The sequence below is a fragment of the Monodelphis domestica genome, chromosome 8 (genome assembly GCF_027887165.1).
Source record: "Monodelphis domestica isolate mMonDom1 chromosome 8, mMonDom1.pri, whole genome shotgun sequence".
Lineage (NCBI taxonomy): Eukaryota > Metazoa > Chordata > Mammalia > Didelphimorphia > Didelphidae > Monodelphis > Monodelphis domestica.
Window position 1 is genome coordinate 123,000,221 of NC_077234.1, and position 21,263 is coordinate 123,021,483.

The 21,263-nt window shown below is 34.6% G+C and overlaps 1 protein-coding gene across 1 annotated transcript in view; it reads right to left on the reverse strand.

The window, feature by feature from the left end:
- Positions 1–2,638, reverse strand: part of KLHL1 (kelch like family member 1) — a 588,984-nt gene extending 586,346 nt beyond the window's left edge. The window contains exon 1 of the mRNA XM_001362179.4: positions 753–2,638. Within this exon, the coding sequence (XP_001362216.1) occupies positions 753–1,252 (500 nt within the window). The 5' untranslated portion in view covers positions 1,253–2,638. The remainder of the gene's footprint in view (positions 1–752) is intronic.
- Between the last annotated feature and the right edge of the window lie 18,625 nt (positions 2,639–21,263).

The following is a 21,263-nucleotide window of genomic DNA, read 5'->3' on the forward strand; positions in this document are numbered from 1 at the left end:
CATTTCTTTTTTGCCCATAAAGTTCATGTTAATTCTAAATTTAGCGTGCCCTCTCAAATAGTATCCCATTTTCAACTCTGTATGTCTGCTAATGACCAAAGAAGACATCTTTCACCTTGAAAGCATAGTAAAGGTTCATCAGTGTAGGCAATACTTTTCTCCGAAGTCTTTTCTACTTGATTCTATGACATTTACCAATATTATTTCGTTGTAGCACTTTTCAGACTCAATTCTTTTATAGCAATATATACATATTAAAATATGCTCCCTGTAGCACCTCTCAAATATCTGAGTAGCAAATCAAGACACTGAAATTCCAGATTACTAATTAATGAAGCTGGACATACCCATTCAATAACTTTAATTGTGCTACATTTTTCAGCACCAGAGCCAGAGGTCCCAAGATATGAGAAAATCAGTGGTAACTTAGATCAAGATATAAAAAACCTAGAGCAAGCATGGGGACTTTATTCCTGAAGTTTATATGGTTTACCAAATAACTAACTAAAATTAGTTAGCAAAAAGGAAGAACAACAGGGATGATCCACGATCACTTAACAAGCAAACATGTAATAACTCTACAATTAAAGTGATGATATGAAGCCTAAAAATTTTGAATCAAAGGTCATTATCTGGGAAGTTTAAGTCCCCAGAAAGGCTAAGTGAAAAACACAAACAAATAAAACTGTAGGCATCATGCTGTTGTTATGGAAACTTGAGGATGTTCTGTTTGCCCCAGGGATTTACTGTACCTGTGTCCACATCCTTCACCTGTTGCCTGGCCAGAGTCCACAGACTCAACTTTCATCTCTTGAAGGACCAAGGTCTTTTCATGTTCTCTGGTAAACTCCATGCCTGGCACCACCTCTTCCTCTAGGGACTCCACATAGAAGACTGTCCTGGGAGAATGCTGCTGGCTCTGACCAGGTAATCCTTGATGCAATCTGGTGGCAGCGGGGGTCGGGGTGCCATTGAGCGGGTTAGAGGAAGAGGAAGAGGAAGAAGAGGAGGAAGAGGAAGAAGACGATGAGGAAGAGGACTTTTTCCAGAAGGTGCCTCCGCTGCCCCTCTCCTGGCTTTTTACAAGACGACTCTGGCTTGGTCCCCAATGCTCAAAGCTGCCGCTACTGTCCTGCTGGAGACAGCTGCCCCCCGCCGGCCCGCCAGGAGAAGAGGAAGGGTGACTGAAGAGTTTCCAACGGAGTCTCAAGATGTGTTTCACATCAAAGTCTTTCCTCCCGGAGCCTGACATGCTTTCCAGGGAAAAGGAGAGAGGTGGAGAGAACCGACCGCAGCCAAAGCAAAGTAGGATTGGCAAGGGCGAGACCCTGGGCGATATAGGGTAAAAGAAAGCAAAGGGAAGAAGAAAGAATCTGTTCCACCACGATCCCCTCCGGACACGGACCACGAGTGAAAGCCACTGCCAGGCTGACTGTCCGGCCACTGGAGGTGAGCCTGCAGCCTGCCGAAAGGACCGCTTACCGCGGGACCGCGGTTCCACAGCCGTTTCTTTCCGGAGAGGACCCTCAGCCTTTTTGAGCTGGGAATCTAGATAGAAGTCCACGTCTGAAGAAAAGAGAAGAGAGAATTCAGGACTCCTCCACACAGACTCGCGATGTGTGAGGGAACAGAGGAAAGAAGGGTAAGACCAAAGGGGACTGGAGGCTCTGGAAGAGATGCGCTCGGAGAGCCAAGAGGGAGAGGGAGGTTGGTGCGCGCACTCGCACGCACAGTTGGAGGCGCAAGCAGGCAGCGGACAGCAGTGAGATAACCCCTAATCAAATGCACTGGAGCAACAGAGCCCCAGCTCGGACGCGATCTGCCGCCTCTTAAGCCTCTGGGGACTCCAGTTCCTCTCGCAGTCAGTGCCCCAGAGTTCAGAGCCCGGGAGAGCACCAAGAGCGAGTGAAAAGTCGCCAGAGCGCTCTGCCCCCCGCCATCAGCGTGCCCCAGCTCTTCCTCCACTGACTCTCAGGGGAGTCCCATGCTTGCAGGTTATCTGTGTGAGCCAAGAGATGGCTAACAAGAGAGAAGGGCAGCTCTTTATAGAGTCAGCTTCCTCTGCGCCTCCCCACTCCCCAATTAGAGAAAGAGAGAGAAGAAAAGATAAAGAAAAAGGGGGGGGGGCGCTTATGAAGCTCTCCAGGTCCTCGCAGTACAATTTTCTATCTGCCTCTGCGCTTCCCCCTCCCCCGTAAGTGACGCAGCTGTGTACTGGGGCCTATACAGAGAGGCAGAAGGAGGGAGGGAAGGCTTCAATCTTCTTTATGCAAGTAACTCTGCAGGTCCTGATTGTCCCCTAGTGTAGGTCCTGACACCCTTTGTATTCTCCCCTCTCTTCTTAAAGACCGTGCTACCGGGGCAATAAAAGTAAAACAAACAGAGGCTATGCTTTGGCATTAGGGACCCCCCAAAGCATGAATCTTAGCAGCCTCAACTTAATAGACTGCGATCTGAATGCAGGTTGCAGGTTAATGACTTACTGTATATAGTAAGTGGTACTCATTAGCTTCTTGCCTTAGTTTTCGGGCAATAGGAGTAAATGCCAGACTGAGAGACGCTGAGTGTCAGAGGAGAGCGATGCCACCCGCCTGGCTCCTACCTTCTGATCCCGCCATTAATGCACCCAGACAGTGCTGCACCCTTGGGAGGTGTAGTCACAACATTGAAATTGGCTGATGGACAGCTGCCCACATGGGAGGAGTTTTGCTAAACACACAGAGCATTTGGGATCTAGGCACAGATTGAAACCTTTTTCTGAGGAAAAACTAAATGGAAGAAAATGGCAAAAGTATAACGAAAAGTAATCATGCAAAAATGACCTGAAAAATTCTTGGGATGCTGTAAGCAGCAAATATTCGGTGTTCAGAGCCTCTTATACCTCGCTGATAGGAGTTGTTTGGAGAAGGGAGAATGTGTTTTTCTTCATAGAAATGCAGAAAGGTCATTCCTCTCTAGACATTACTGCTTTTGCTGGCTTTGCCTTTGGCTTTAGTGTACTAACAGAACTCTTTCCTTTTAACCCTTGGCTAAGGCCTTTGTTAAAGCCAGTGCAACCAAAGAGCAGTGATTTTTCAACAAAGACATTGCTTCCTATTCAAGAAAATCTCCAGGCTTAGCCACTCCCAAAGGAGGCCAGGTGTCAAACATTAAAGAGTTACCTCATTACTGTTGAGTCTCTTTTTTTTCACTCAATAGTCAATCTAGTTATAAACTCACTAAAAATATGAAGTCTAGTCTAGCCAAATTTGGACATTTAGTAAAACATGAAATACAGCATACAAAGCCCTACTTTCAATGGAAGAAAAATCACTATGCCAGGTATTGATTTATGCCAGAACAGTTGGATCACAGTCTCCCTTGACTCGGTTTTTCTCTTAGTATTTAGTGATTAAGAAAAAGACAAAAAGTCCTCCAAAGTAAACAACAAGTGACAGATCCAGTTCATCCATGAGTTGGACCAAGTAAATGTTTTACTTCAGGACAAATATAGCTTGGCATATAATTGTTTTTATTTGTTGAGTAATTTGGTAATGTATGGGTTTTTTTATTTTTCCTAAAAATAATGAGTGATCATTTTAGAAACTTTAAAACCATAAAATCACAATACATTACACGTCCATAGTAACATTATATTACATTTGAATTTTCCAAAAGTCAAATCATCCATTCCAGAGTATAGATATAAATATAACAAATAAGCATCAATTTATTACACTGTCTTCCTCTTGTTATTCTGACACAAGTATTATAAAGGCATTCTACTGGATAACTTCTGTATGTGTTGAAATCTTTCTATTGGGAAAACAAACAAACAAACAACAACAACAACAAAAACAAAACCAAGAGTTCCATTATTTATACACTGAGAAATGTGTTAGAAAATGACAAGACAAGCATTTGACAGTTGGTAATTAATGTCTATTTGGCTGTTGCTGAGTAATTTTTTTTTCATTGCCAGTATTCTTCAGCCCAATATTTTTAGCTATACACATAAGTAATAATAACCAAATGAGTGTCTGCTTGAGAAAAAACTAGGCATGATGACAAATAGTTTATTAAAATTCATCAAAATTATGAAATGCAATGGTTTGGTGATTAACTACTAAACTCCTAAAATGTGTGAATGAAATTATTATTACTCAAAGGAAAAGGCAGTTCCCAAGGGAACTAACAAATTATATATTCTACTTACATTTAAATAAATCTTCAGAGATTGTCTAGTACAGTAGAAACAAACATTGGGGAGAAATTATTCTTAATTATAACCTGACCCAGCTCTATGCCTTCTAACAGGTGGTGATGTGGAGCTGGTACATAAGACATAAGGGAGAATTCAAACCTGGTGAGAAAACTTGCCCAGTCCTTTTCAGAGCTGCTCATCATCCACCTTTCACCTCCACCTTTCACCCATTTTTCACCTGTGATTTCAAGAAGCTATCCAATATTCATACCCAGGTAAAAGCATCTCTACAGAAAAGTTAAACCAGTTTGAGGGTATTTGACAGGTCTCAAACCCCTCAGTGATTTAGGGAGATGTCTATATCAAGCATGTAAAGACTTCATCCCACAGAATGGGCAGATGACTAAAGTAGATGTTGAGGTGCTTAGAAGTTGGTCAGATATTGAAGATGTCAAGGACATTTACCATGTCCCTAGGCTATCACCCATTGTTCTGATTTTGTCTTGGCACTGGACTTCGATAACTCTAGAAGTGAGAGTGAGGCTGATGACTTTGTGTAACTATGCCTCACTTAAATCCTATTCATGTACAAGTCAAGGCATTATTTCATTTATCCTCTTTGAAAATGAAGAACAAATAACAGTATTTAATAATGCTTATCAAATTAGTGATTATATAATAAATAAGCACAATTGTTCAATATTCATTCATCTTTTCATTTATTCAAAAAGATTTACTAAGTGCCTATTCTATATAATACATTGCACAAGATTCTAGGGTAACTGCAGTTACCTTTGCTTTTAAGAAGTCTCAGAATGAAGTGATGAATAACAAAGGGAAATACAAAGAACAGATAAGACAGATTACTAACAACTTGGATAGGAAAACTTCATGGAAAAAGTAAATCCCTCTAAGTTTGAGTCCTGGATCTGCTACTTCTTAGATGTGTGACCTAGGCAAGTCTTTTCACTGACCCTCAGTATTCAGGGGATAAAAATAATTTTACTAGCTACATTATAGAAGTGTTATATGGATAAAATGAAGACATGTGGGTAAAATGTAAAGAATGATAAAAAAGGTTTTCATTATTAATGGTACGAATGAATAGCTTGAGTGAGGAAAAAGGCTGATGCTAATTGCCAAAATGAGGCACTCCCCTGATTCAAATTTTTCAAGACATTTTTCCTGAACAACTTCATATTACCTAACTAGGCTTTACCTGACCTTGGATCTTATATATTCACTTTATTTTATAGCATTTTACTGTTTTCACTTTATACTTTTTTAAAATAATATCTCATTTGTTAATTCATCTCACAATTAAATAACAGGGGAAATGTATATGAACAAAGACTATGTCTTAAGTACCTTTTATGTCTTTTAAGATTTTTACTCTTTGTTGGAATGGGGAACACATTTCACCTTCCATAAATGCTTGCTGAATATATGGTTGTCCATTTTCCACCATTCCATTGCATTCACTAGGTAGTGAAACTTTCTGCTTAAATATGTCTCATCACTGAACACCAGTATGAGATAATATAGAATAACAGAATCAATTTATTTTGCTGATGGAGGAAGTAAATCTCAGAGAGGGGAAGTGACTTCCCCAAAGTTACTCATGTAAAATATGGTAGGGCCTGGATTAGAAATCACAAGATTTAAAGCTGTGAAAGAAAAACAAAGAAACAAACAGAATACTCTAAATAACCAAAAATTGATTCTAATCTGAATGCCCAGTGGCCATAGAATAGCTAAATATATCAGCAAAGGAGCATTTGACCTCTACAAAGAATAAAATATATAATGTAAATATAGAGTCAACTGGCAATTTTCAGTGCCTATTTTGTGCCAAGGACAGTACTAAGCATAGAAATATTAAGAAAGCCAAAAAATAGTCCCACAAGAAACTCATAATCTCTTGATGTGAGCAGAAGAAGACAACTGGCACATAGTTTTGAACAAACACCATATTTATAGGATGAATAGGGGATAGTCTCAGAAGTAAGGCACTGAGATTAAGAAGGACTGGGAAAGGCTCATTTCTTTGCTTATAAAAGATAAAAGAATGTAAAACTCTAGATCTATAAATGTTTAATGCATTGGGCATACCTTTAGTTAGAGGTAAAGAGAAATGGTGCTTCAGTTAGGGTTTAGCGAATTTGTCATACAGAAATTATATTATAGTTTCTTTTGGTATTCATAGCTGACCTTTAGTATCCATATTGCTTTAATTTTAAAATATTCTCTGCAAAGTGTGAAGGAATACCCCATCTTTAGGAAAATAAATGAGTAGAGTTTAATCAGTCTTTATTTTAAGTACACATTAGTTAAATAGCCATTAAGTGACTACTTAAATAAACATTGGTAGGTGCTAATTGACCTCCAGGGATATTAGAAATCCACTCTAATTCTTTAACTTCTTTGGAGTTTTTGTTTGTTTGTTTGTTTCTAACAAAAAATGTGTCTTCAAGATGTTCATGTATATAAGTCAAGGCTTTATTGATTAAATCTGTGAAGTCAAGTCATTTGTTTATTCACTTAATATTATGTTCACCTGCATGTGCTTATAATAATGTTAATACTTAACATCCTATTATTTCCTAAACCTGTTGTGTAGAATGAAGTTTGGGGATATATATATATATGTATATATATATATATACATATATTTTTATTAGGGGAAAGATAAGATTTATAATAGGCAAAGGTAGACTGGTTGCATAGTGGATAGAGCACTAGGCTTAAAGTCATCTCCAAGATATTATGAAAGAAATCTAAATTTCTTCTTTTCCTTCTGCATTTTTATGATGTGACCTTTTATATTTAAATATCCACTTGGTATATATTATTATTCTAAACGGGATTAGATACTCATCTACACATATTTTTAGCCAAGATGCTTTGAGTTTTTCCATTAGTTCTTAATAAAATAAAAATTCCTTTCCAAAATATATTCCCCTCCAAAGTTTATTGAATTTAGGTTAATTGGGTCTGATTAATCTTTATCCAGTATGTTTCACTAACCTACTTTTCTGATTTTTTTGTTGTTTTGAAGGGATGTTTTTATCAGTAGCAAATAGTTTTGCTGATTATCATACAGTACAACCTCAACTTTAGAAGTATTATTGCTAACATTTTTTAATATCTCTCTTTGACCTTGTTTGACCAAACAAATTTCACTACTAATTTGTTAAGTTCTATAAAATAACCTCTAGCCAATTTCATTCACGTGGCACTAACTCTGTAGACAAATTCAGTTTATATCAGTACTTTAATTATATGGGTATATCCAAACTATAAAAATGAATATTCCTCCAATTATTTAATATACTTTGTTTTTAAAATGTTTTATATTGTATTCATATAATCTTCCAGTGTGATTGAAGTAGAATGACTTATCTTTAACTCTCATGATCCTTTGACTCCAAAATAGTTAACACATGATGTACATATTGGAAAGCAATTCCATTTTCTATTATTTTTCCTAGTTTTGATTATCGCCAAACAGAAATCCTAATTTATCAATTTATTTTGTATCTTGATAAATTATTGAATTTGTTAATATTCTCAGTTGGTATTATTACTTATTTTCCCAGGTTTTCCAGGTAAACCATGATGTCATTTTTAAATTGAGATCATTTCGTCTTCTCATTGTCAATGTTTATACCTTTAATATATATGTTTATTGCTATTGCCATCCTTTCTAGATTTATACTGAATAAAAGTTGTAAGAGAAATTATTATTAAAGCATTATTGCTTTACCCCATCTTTCCTGGGAAATGCCCTAATATTTCCCCACTATGAATGATGAATAATGCCATTATTTACTATCATACTCATATTTTTTCATTAATTCTTTGTAGGAACTTTTACATATATGAATGTTGGACTTTGTTAAAGACATTTACTAATTCACTGATATAATGTTGTTGTTTGAAATTTTAAAAATTGCATTAAAGTAATTAATTTTCCAGTGCTGTGATATCTTTGCATCTAAGGAGATAAATTCAACTTGATCATAATTATTTTTAAATCTATTCCTTCAGTCTCCTCTAGAATTAAAAAATGTTATCAATGTCATTAATATTATTATTATTATTAATCAAGTTATCATTTTCTTGTTTACTTATTAGGAACATATTTGTACAATGAAAGTAGGTTAGTAGAATGATCACTTTATCAATTTATGAAAATGGTTTGTATAGCATAATTATTACTTGCTATTTATAAATCTGTAGGGATTTCAAATATTTACCTAGTTTTGATATTTTTTAAAATTTTATTCCCTAATAGTGAGGTGATTGAGTTAACTATTTTTTGGGTCATTGATACATGTATATGCTGATCATTTCCTTTAAGTTCTTTCTTTTGCAAGTATGGGTCAGGGGATAGAGCACTAGGCTTGGAATGAGGAACACTGATTTTCCTGAGTTCAAATCTCGCCTTATACATTTGCTAGCTGTGTAATCTTGAGTAACTCTGGGTAAACCACCTAATCCTGACTGTTTCTGATCGTCACCTATACAATGAGCTACAGAAGGAAATTGCAAACAACTCCATTATATCTGTCTGGGAAAAAAAAATCCCAAATGAGGTCAGGAAGAGTCAAACACAAAACTGTTTATTGTGAGTTCTAATCATCTTTATAATTTTTTCCTTATTTGTTATGATTTAACTTTGTATCTTATTTAAATTTCTTGAATTTTCTTTTCTTCTTTGGTCATGTTATCTAAGATTTATAATTCCCAAATAATAAGCTTTGTGTGTCATTTATTTAATTATTTTCATGTGTAGTTCAGTCATTTCTTTAATTTTCTTACTCTAGAAATTTGTTCAGTTATATAATTTTTATTTGTTTTATTATATTTGTAAAAATATTGAAAAAGATTAAAGTTTATTTCAATTACTCTAATTCTGTTTTTTTTTAATCTAGTTAACATTTTTATTGTGAAGGTATAGCTTCCTTTTTGGATGTTTATACATAATTTTATGAGATGCAATTTTGAACTGCAGTTTAAAAATGCTTTCCTTTTTAGAATACCCTATTATGCTATTTTCTTCAATTTATTGTCACTACTAAATAGTCAAGTTATTTAAGTTGGCAATCCATTGTTAAAATTGTTCTTTCAGATACTTACAAATTATAGTTTGTTATTTATATTATATATCAGTACACATTTTGAAGTTGTAAACATATTTCCCCCATTCTGATCTATAGATCAAATTATTTAGATATTTTTTCTATATTCAAAAGTTCTGGATAGTTTTTATTCCTTTATGTATCCTAAGTGGTTTGCCATTTTCTTCTCTAGTTCATTTTACACATAAGGGAAATGAAGCATACAGGGTTAAGTGACTTGCCCAGGGTCACATAGTTAGTAAGTGTCTCAGGCTATTTTGAACTCAGTAAGATGAGTCTTTCTCACTCCTGACCCAGCACTCTATCCACACAGCCTCCTAGTCCATTTCCCCCCATAACTGAAATATCATATTGATTTTTTTTGTTTATTTATTATGTTCATCCGGAAGACATGATTTCCAAGTTACTTTTTCCTTTCTCAGTCAATTTTTTTTTGGCATTAATAGAATAATGTACTCTTAACAATTTGTATTTATTTTTCTTCTTTTTAAATCAACATTGCTTCTACTGGTGTTTCTGCACTTCATATGTGTCTCTCAAAATTCTATTATTTTCAGTGAATTTTAAATCATGCTAATTCTTTTTTTTTTCTGTCTTATTTTTGATCTTTAATACTGACCTAACAACTCTGTTTCTGGTCCAATTTCATACCTAATCTTTTCTTTTAAAATTGTCATTTTCCTTGGAGTTTCTTTATATACATCTTAGGTATGAGACTACAGAATTTCATTTCTTTAAAAGTTGTTTTTTTTTCATTGTGTTCTTAGACACTCAATAAATATTAACAAGTACACCATTAAAGGAGTGGGAAGAAAGGGGGGGGGAGTAGAGAGAGACAGAGACAGAGACAGATATGGGACAGCTATCTGACTCAGTGAATTGTGAGTCAGATCTAGAGATGGGAGGTAGTGGGTTCTAATGTGGCCTTAGGCACTTCCTAGATATGTGACCCTGGGCAAGTCACTTAATTATTCCCCATTGCCTAGCCCTTATCCCTCTTTATTGATTCTAAATGGAAAGTAAGGTTTAAAAAATTAAAAGTATAAAAACAATGGAAAACGATTATATGTCTTTCATTGGTAAAGGAATGTACAAAATAGACAAGGGATAGAGATTTTAAAAGATAATAACTATTTTAAATTATATGCTTACTTCATTAAATATAATAAATTTTTAACATTCATTATTTAACTTTTGAATTCCAAATTCCCTCCTTCTCTCTCTCACTTCCCCCCACCCATTGAGAATGCAGACAATATGATATATATTATACGTGTAAAGACATGTAAAACTCATTCCTATATTAAATGTGTCCTCAATCTACAGCTTCTCCCCTTTTAGTACTATTATAGATTCCATAAATAGGGTTCCTTAATATCATGAATTTTAAAGAATTGGGAGCCTGACATGTTGCTTTCCTTAAAAATGGAGGGAATGTGTTAATTCAAATGAACTTTAGTCATATTCTCTTATTGCATGGAAGTTTTTTATATCCTCCTTGCCTCCTCCTCACCATAACTGGTTCTTCATTGCCACATCTTCCACCTTTGCCCATCTAGCTTCTTTTCTATTCCTTTGCATGGCTAGGCAGAAGTAATCAGTTAGTCAACTACAATTTATTAAGTGCCTACTATGTGTCAGGTACTTTGATAAGTATTGAGGATAAAAAGAAAGGCAAAAGATAGTTTTCACAAAGAGCTCATGATCTATTGGGGAAGACAATAAAATATTAATATAAAAACAAAATATTTACAGGATAAATTGGAAACAATCAAGAGAGTAAAACATTAAAGGGGAATTCAGAACGACTTCTTGTAAAGGGTGGGATTTACCTGGGATTTAAAGAAAGCCAGAGAACCCAAGATGATGAGATACACAGAGGTAGCATTCCATGCATGGGAGAGAGCCAGTAAATTACCTAATTCAGAAAATTGAGTATCTTGTGTGAAGAATAGCAAGGTGGCCACTGTCATTGGATTATAGGATATGTGATAAGTAAGGTGTAAGAAGACTGGAACTGAAGATCTTATGCTTTATTCTGGAGGTGATAGCAATCCTTGGAGTCTACTGAATGGGTGCAATTATGTGACGGTCACAACAGAGCTTTAGGAAAGACCAGAATCTCTTTTCCTCTTTTTAAGGGATACACATTGAATATTGTAGTCAAAGGCAGTATAGTGGTGGGACTAACCATAGAAGCCATCAGCCAGACTGTGAATCATGTCTCTGAGGTTGCTTGGGGTGTCTATGCTCCATGTGCAGCATCCATTGGAATTGCACATATCTAATATGCATTAAAATTGTGTAATAGAGTTGCATGATTTTTATCTTGTGAATTTTTTTTTCTGTTTTATTTTAGGCATTTAGTTTTAGTTACTCTATATCTGGCATGAATTTATTTTCTGGAGAGATTTGTGGAAAACAAACTTTCCACTATGTATTTATTATCCATGTAGCCCAAGTGAATCAAATAATGGGGTTCTGTTCTCAGGGGGTCTGTTTTATATCTTAAAGCTGATATTCTTGCTCCAACTGAAAAATAATATCAAGAGAAATCCCTAAAACTAAGCTAAAATAAGACTTGTGTCTAAGGAAATATTTACTAAGCACCTACTCTGTTCCAGTAACTTCACAAATATTATCTTATTTAATTCTCGCAACAACCCAGGGAGGTAGGGGCTATTTTTATCTGTTTTGCATCTAAAGAAACTGAAATATACTTAAGTTGTTCTTGATTAAGATCATACAGCTAATGTTTTGAGGCTAGATTTAAATTTGAGTCTTCTGGACTGTATGTACAGAGAATTATCTACTATACTATGCAATTGTTCTTAGCATGTAGGAAATCAATTCACAAGGTAGCTGTTAGACTTGAAATGTCCATATCTAAGAATTTTTAATGACTGACATTATTGAGGAAGAAAACAAAAAGGCAGAATGTTGCATATTGTTGCATATGGACTCTTGCTAATATATACTACAGCCCACATCTGCAAGCATATATTTCCATTCCCTTGGGTTTGGCTTGCAAGCTCTTATTGATGCTGAGGAGAGAATATAAATCCCATCTCTCTCTATTTCAGAAAGCCAGGGCAAAGAAAGCACTGAGAAAATTTTAAAGGGGTAGAAAAGGAGATGTACCTTGTTTATTTTATAAATGAAAACATTTTTCTTTTAATATAATCTACATTTCTCATCCTCTTCCACCTTAAATCGTCTCTTCCCAAGTTTCTCTTTATTCATCATATTCATCATTTCTTATAACATAATAATATTATTTTATACTTTTGTACCACAATTTGTTTAGCAATTTCCCAATCTTTCCAATTCTTGGCATGAGAGAATGGATTAGAGAGCTGACTGTGAAACTAGGTAGATGTATGTTCAAGTTTTAACATATGGACATATATAGTGTAACTTGAGGAAAGTGTTACTTAAAATCTCAATTCTCCAGATCACTCTCTAACATAACTTACCAAAAAAAGTGTAGAAATATATTAGTAGGTGTTTTCTAAAGTAGAGTTTGCTCTGCCAGCGAAATCAAAGCTCTAGTTTTTGTCAGATTTTTGTTGTTGTGGTTGTGGTTGTTGTTGTGATTGTTGTTTTACTACTAAAATTACTTTGGTTTGTGTGTGTGTATATATATATATATATATAAGTCACTGAACTCCTTGGGTATATAGTAAGCAAATGAAATTACTGGGGTAAATGTTGTATGCATATTTATTCATTTTCAATGTAATTCCAATTTGCTTTCCTGAATTATTGGACCAGAAAAAAAAGAGTAACTATTAAAAATGCATTCCCATATATGTTTATCTGCATATATATGTTTCAATGTCAACTTACCATTTTTGTCATTTTTTTATCTATTTGTTTTTAGATGAGGTGAAACCCTAGTCTTTTAAAATTTTTTCTTCTCAGTGTATTTTTAGACTGTGTCAATATGTTTTTCTGAACCTTTTTGATAACCTTTGACCACATTTCTACTTTAATGATTTATATAGATATTAAATATAAGTATATGTATATATATATATAGTTTCACGTTTAATACTTAAAATTGTGTTAAAATTTTGAAACACTTGAGATTTAGACACTTATCAAATATGTTTGTTACAAAGTTTGTTTTCCTACTTAGCCATTTCCCTGCTTATACTAGTTGAATTACTTTTATTCATGCAAAGGCTTTTAAATTTGATGTAATCAAAATTACCTATTTAATTTTTTTCTGATTACAAATAAATCTGGTATCCTTAGCTGTAAAAATTTTATGTTCTGCTTCTTTTCTGTTTTTTTATGAAATTCTAACTATTAAAAGTCACATATCTATTTAAACATATTGTTGTATATTGTGTTAAGTCTTCACCTAAATTCTACCAAACAATGCTAGTTTTAATATTTCTTGTCAAATAGGGAACTCTTCCCTAAGCAATATATTTTGAGGGTTTTTTTCAATACTGGATGATTTAATTGTATTCTGTATGATTCTTCCTTGTTTATTTGATTCTTTTTATCTTCCTTTTCTATTTTTAATCAGAATCGAATGATTTTGATGATTACTACTTTATAATATACTCTTTTATTATTATATGGGCACAATCTAGTCATAAGCACTGCATATACTTCCAGTTAATTGTTCTTTAGTTCTTAACATTTTAATATTGTCCACATATATGTGTATATGCATATACTATATATATATATTTAAGTGTACATTTCTGGTATAAATCCAACATGGTCATAATCAGTACTTCTTTGGATGAAATACTGTATTCTTTTTGCTAATTGTTCCCAATATTTTGAATCAATATTAACTAGTGATATTTGTCTTTAGTTTTTTGTCTTTTTCTAACTTAAGTTTAGGTATCAGAATTATATTTGTCCATTAAAAGGAGTTCATTAAAATATCTTCTTTGTCACATTTTGACAATCATTTGTTTAGCATAGATTTCAAAAAAAATTCTAGTAGAATTCTATAAATCTACCTGTACTATTGTTTGTATTCTGTACTAGGTATTTTTATAGACATTTCAATTTCTTTTTCTAAAGTTGGAATATTTAATATCTCTAAGTTGTGTTATTTGGATATATTTTAATATCATATATAATATATTTCGTTTTAATTTTCATATTTGTTGGTGTTAAGCTTATCTAGTAGTTACTGAAAATTGTGTAGCTAGTGATAGAGATGTTCCACTTTTTCCATATGAGTTTGGCCTTGCATAAGTGGACATGTGAATTAATTCAAAATAAAATCTCAGGAAATATTATACCATATGACTTTCTCTGTAGCTGGAAAAGATACCAAATAACTAACAGAATAATTAATACAGAATAACAGAATAAATAATAAAAAACAAAATAAATATTCTTCATTATTTCCTTTAAGGAAGAAAAAGCTAACTGCCTTTTTTGGTGTCAGGATAAAGTTTAGGGAGAGAAGATTAAGCTGCTTTTTTTAGCATTTTACTGGATATAATTGTGAGATTGGATTAATTGAAAATAAATCAGCGTATTGCCTAAAAATACAAAAGGAGACAATCATGGAATTATTAGGTTAAAAAAAGGTTTGATAAATATGTTACAAACACAGTATAGTTGGAAAAGAAAAAGACACAAGGAAGATGCTAGGACAGAACAGTTGATTAGTAGATAAAGTGCATATATTCCATTCACATTGTTATCTAAACTTCCAATTCATTTTCAATCCAACACAGAATATGAGGTTCATTTTCAGAGACTTAGACATGATAAACCTTATAGACTTCCATATTATTAAAACATGGCATGTTGGCCTGGCACACCAGAAGGGGCTGCTCCATTCCCCCTCTCTACTGCACCTGAGAACAATTTTCACATGCCTCATCCTTCTGTCTAGCAACCCAGTGCAAACACTTCCTCCCTCCACTGTCTGGAGGCTCCACTATGTGTGTATGTGTGGCGGGGGGGTGGGGGGGCTCACAGGTATCTTGAAGGTGAGGTTTGGGCACGAGATCTCTAAAAGTTTTGCCAATGCTGCTATAGATCATAGGAACTCTTTCTCATTATCTTTACTCTAATAGGAGCATCACCAGATGAAGATGAAAGGTGAAGTCACCTGGGGTTCTGTTATAGGTCATCACTAAATGAAGAAGGAATAAAAGTCCAACTCCTTTTCTTATAATAAAGCTATTTTTTATTTTGATTGACAGCTGTCACTTCTCCATTCACCACTTCTTAATTCTAAGATCCTGAACTTCTATGCTATCTTATGCCAGAGAGAATTATGAATTCTATAGCAATTTTCCTGAATGAGGAAAAGTTCTAAAAACATTTTGGCAGTCCTCGTTACTCAGTCTTTGAAGTATCTATGTGTTTCTGTGTGTATATATATATACACACCTAGACTTTATGAAGTGAATAAAAAGAGAATATAAGAATTCTCAATAACAATACTGATCTTCAATTTTAATCATTTATTTGCTTTGTAACTTAGAACACAGAAATATTATTTATGGGGTTTTTATATTCTAAAATATATAAGCATGATATTGGTAATTCATATTCATTTTAACAGATGATACATATGACTGATTTACAAAACAAAACAGAGACTAAATATAAACATGATTAAAATAAAAGCTGGAATGGATTTTATTTTGGAAGGCAAAAGATATAGGTTTATAATCTAGAGTCACCTATCCAGCAAAACTGAGTATTTTCTTTTGGTGGGAGGGGGATGGTCATTAAAGAAAACAGAAGATGTCCAAGCATTCCTGAGGAAAAGATCAGACCTACACAGAAAATTTGAAGCCTAAACACAAGACCCAAGAAGAGAAAATTTAAGGGTCACAATAAGTTCAAACTGTATGTATTCCTACATGGAAAGAGGATATTTGTATTTCTTGAAAATTCCTATTAGTAGAGCAGTTAGAAGTATACTTACAGAAAGGGTGGGAAAGTAATATAAAAGTTAAATTCAGTGTTTGGACTTAAATTATATGAAATAACGTGATCACCAAAATTATTATATCTCAAGTCAGACATTCATTTACCAAACTAGAGGGGAAACAGTAAATTAGAGAAATAGGAGAGAGGTTAGAGAAAATATCTAAACAAGTGCTCAGCCAGTGAGTAGCTACAAGGCCTCCTCCAATATTGAAGCTAGTCTCTTAAGAAATTAAGAAAGGAATCAGTCCTTTTCACTCACCCAACGAAGTAGTCCAGGAGTCAGAATCCAAGTTGAAGCCACAATTCACACCACAATATCCAGTAAGTTCCCCCCAAGACTATCTCCAGGAGACACTCTCCATGAGACTCAGTTTAAACAAACTCCCCCAGCTGAAGGATTTTGTAGTTTTATGGTAGTATCCTGTCCATGCCCCTTTTCACAGGGGCCAATCACAGTTTCCAAATTGTCCAGGACTGCTCAAGGGTAGTGTCTGTGGAATTGACTTAACACTTCTAAAGCTGTTAACTCTCCTCCTAGGATTCACACTTTCTGAGTGTGTGAATTCTTAAGTGTGTACTCAAAAGTTTCTGGCTGTTTGAATTAGAAAAAAGGATGGAGCTCTCCAGTATCTTAACTGGCTTCTCCTATAGATCAAGCTTGTGTTGATTCAATCAAAAGATAGACAAAGGAGAGTTAATCTTGTCCTCATAATCTAATGAAGTACTAAGTAGGGGTACTTAAGTTAATTTTAACCAAAGTTTTAACTCCAACTAGGCAAAGAGAGCAAAGGATTTTCTTTTCACAAGTGTAAACTCAGAATAGATAAAGAGAACAAAGAATTTCCTTTCAGTAAGTTATTAGGATGATATGATCTGTAAAAAAAATCTAGGGATGAAATAGAGGATTACACTGAGAGAAAAGGGAAGGGAGAGATGGAATGGGTAATGGGGTAAATTATCTATCCTAAAGAGGAGTGAAAAATTATTACAGTGAAGGTTAGGATGAGTATGGTGATGTGCATGGTTAAACTTTACTCTCAATTTAACTAGCTCAGAGAGTGAATAACAACCATGTTAATTGGGATATAGAATCCTATCTTACCTGATAGAGAACTAATAGGAGAACAATACAAAGGAAGCAGAGTGGTAACAGGAGGGAGGGGTAACTAGGGGGTAGTTATAAAAACAAAACACTGGAAAGGAGGAAAAAATGAAAGGGGGAAAAGCAGGATCACAAGGGGAAAATAAAATAGAGGGAAACATATAATTGGTAATCATAATTGTGAATGGGATGAACTCATTCATACAATGAAAGTGGATAGCAGAGTGGATTAAAAAACCCAAATGCTACTATATGTTGTTTATAAGAAACACATTTGAGGCAGAGTGATACACACAGAGGAAAGTAAGGGGGTGAAGCAGGATTTATTGTGTGCAACATCTAAGGTAAAAAAAAAAACAGGAATATCAATCATAATCTCATAAAAAGCTAAAGCAAAAATAGATCTGATTAAAAGAGCTATGGAAGGAAATTACATCTTGCTAAAAGGTGCTATAAAGAATAAAGTAATATCAATACTAAACATATATACACTAAATGGTATAACCTCTAAATTTTTAAAGGAGATATTAAATAAATTTCATTAAGAAATTGACAGTAAAAGTATACTAGTGTGGGATCTCAGCTTCCCCCTTTCAGATCTAGATAAATTAAAACAAAAAAGTATACAAGAAAGAAGTAAAGGAAGTCAATGAAATCTTAACAAAGTTGGAAGGAATAGATATATGGAGAGAATTAAATGGCAATATAAAGGAATACACCTTCTTTTCACCAGTACATGACTCCAGTACAAAAATTGATTATGTATCAAGGCATAAAAACTTCACAACCAGATGCAGAAAAGCAGAAATAATATATGCAACATTTTGAGATCATTACATAATAAAAATTAAAATCAATCAAGCTCCATGGAATGATAAATCAAAAATTAATTGGAGACTAAATAATCTAATGCTAAAAAAGGATGGGTCAGGACTTCTGAGCTAAGATGGTCACAGAGTAATAGCAAGTACTCTTTCTCCTCACTACAAACCTAGGTGAAAAGTCTCAAAAAAGACAATGAGCAAAATCAGATGATCAACGGAGCTCTACTGCAAGGCGCTGACTGGAAAGTAGGCAGGGTTTGGGCATTTCCACACTATAAGGGGATAAAACCACTCATACCAAAGAGTGAACTAATCTCCCCTTCCCACTACACCTACCATGCCAGAGTTGGAGCAAGCATGGGGCAATTGCTAGGTTCTTGGGGACTGGCTGAGGACATCAGAAACCTAGCTCTGAGAGCAGCAAGACTTGGGACCCAGGAGGCTGAAAAACATAGAGCGTGGGCTCAGAGACAGGGCAATGAGGGTCTGGGCGCAGCAGATGCCACTGAGACATGAAAAATAGCCTTAGGACAAAAACCAATGAAGTTCGATACACAGAGAGCTGCCTATCCTCCTCAAGCAGATGTCTGGCTGGGAAAGGAAGAGAAAATAACAATGGCCAGAAATACTCAAGAAATACAATCTATAACAACCAAAAAAAAATAAGAAAGAAACTTTTGACTCTGGATAATTTCTACTTAGAGAAACAACAACCTACAAAGGAGGCAGTAGAGGACAACAAATAAGCAAACATATCCAAACTTTTTAAAAAATGAAATTGGTCACAAGCTTTCCAAAAAATCAGGCTGGAATTTGAGAATCAAGTTAGAAAGATAGGAGAAACTTTGCAACTAAAGTGGGAAATAGTTCAAAAAAGAAAATAACAGTTCTAAAGACAGAATCTCCCACTGATAAATAGTAGTCAAGAAATCAAATGAAATGATAAGCAAATTGAAGACCAGAAATGACCTGCTGGAAAGCCATGAAAAGCAGGATAGACCAAACTGAAAAGGAAAATCAAAAGTTTATTTCAGAAAACCAGTCCTTAAAGACTAGAACTGGGCAAATAGAAGCTAATGATCTCATAAGACAGCAAGAATTAATAAAGCAAAGTAAAAAGACTGACAAAAAAGAAGAAAACATGAAATATCTCACTGAGAAATTGACTGACCAGGAAAATCAGTCTAGAAGAGACAATTTGAGAATCATTGGTCTACCTGAAAACTCAGGAATAAACAGAAATCTGTACATCATACTACCAGAAATTATCCAAATAAACTGCCCTGAGGTTCTTGAACAAGAGGAAAAAAAGACATTGAAAGAGCCCATAAATCACCCAATACATGAAATCCTCAAAAGGCAGCTCCCAGGAATGTAATTGCCAAATCCAAGAGCTTCCAAGGTAAGGAAAAAATATTGTAAGAAGCCAGAAAGAGACAACTCAGATATCAAGGAGCACCAATCAGGATTACACAGGATCTGGTAACCACACTAAAGGATGGCAAGACTTGGACTATGATAATCAGAAAGGCAAGATAATTGGGTCTTCAACCAAGGATTACCTACCCATCAAAACTGACTATATAGTTTCAGGGGAAAGAATGGGCATTCAAAGAAAATAGAATATTTCCAAGTATTCCTAAAGAAAAGAGTAGAACTACATGAAAATTTGTTGTCCAAATACAAAACTCAAGAGAAACATGAAAAGGCACCGAAGGTAGAGTCCTCAAATCCAGACTCAAGCCATGGAGACCTTGGAAGCAGAAATCCTGGCTGGACATTGTTTCCAAAAGATGAGAAAAACTAAAAAATTCAGTGTTCTTAGAATACTGAATCCAAGAAGGACTGTGGACTTGGAATTTGTTGTGATTGTGCTATATAGAAACAAAATTAAGCTCTGAACCTGATCCTACTCCCTTTTCTAGAGTTTGAAGCTGTATGTAGTGAATGATTATGTTCCAAGGCAGAAAGTGCTAGGGAATTAAGGTTAAGTGATTTGCCCAGAATCATAACTAGGAAGGTTCTAAGGTCAGATGTGAACCCAGAACCTTATCACTAGGCCTGTCTTTCAACCCACTGAGCAACCTGGCTACCCCAATTTAGGTTATTCTTAAAAAAAAAAAAAAAGCCTTTCCGTCCATCTTAGAATCAATGCCATGTATGGATTCTAAGGCAGAAGAATAGTAAGGACTAGGCAATAGGGATTAAGTGACTTGCCCGGGGTCACACAGCTAGGAAGTGTCTGAGGTTAGATTTGAACTTAAAACCTCCTGTCTCTAGGCCTATTTTTCAATCCCCTGAGCCACCTAACTGCCTCTTGGGTTAATGTTAATATAAGTTCAAATAAGTGCTGGAAGTGTATAATTGAAAATCTGTTAGCCTAAAAAAGAACTACATTTCCTGGAAGCCCACTGATTTCCTGTCATTATGTACTTCCTATAAATAGGGGATAAATTCAGTGGGCAGTCCTGCTTGGGCCTCTTTGGCTTCCTCTCAAGGATGGTAGGTACGGGGGTTTTGAACAGACTGATTAGCCATGGGCATGTGGTTTTTATTTTGTATCCCTTTTATTCCTTTATTTCTAATGATCAATAATAAATCTCCTAAAATAAAATATTTTTATTTTTGAGATTAATTTTAATTTTTATAGAAGTAAATATTACACAAAAACATAAGGGGCCAGTTACATATTGGACCAGCCTTTGGATTATCTAGAATCTCTCAGTACTTTATAATTTGATTATCTCCCATCATATGAGAATGGTGGATATTTTTAGTCCCTTTGTTGGAAAAGCTCTCTGCCATCAGATTTCTAACATATATTGACCTTTACCACCTTCCTTAATCAAATTTGACATTTAAGTTTCAACTATATGAAAGGATCTATTCTATGCAGAAGAGGATACAAAAATCAGAAACAAATACCTATCCCTATTTAAGAAACATATTCTACTATATAGATGTAACCTGCACACAAATAAAGTTTTATAAAGACTAAGGAAAGTAAAACAATATAATTCCAATAAAAAGAAAATGTCAAGGATAAAATTAGGGTATCAGAAAAGATCTTCTGTAGG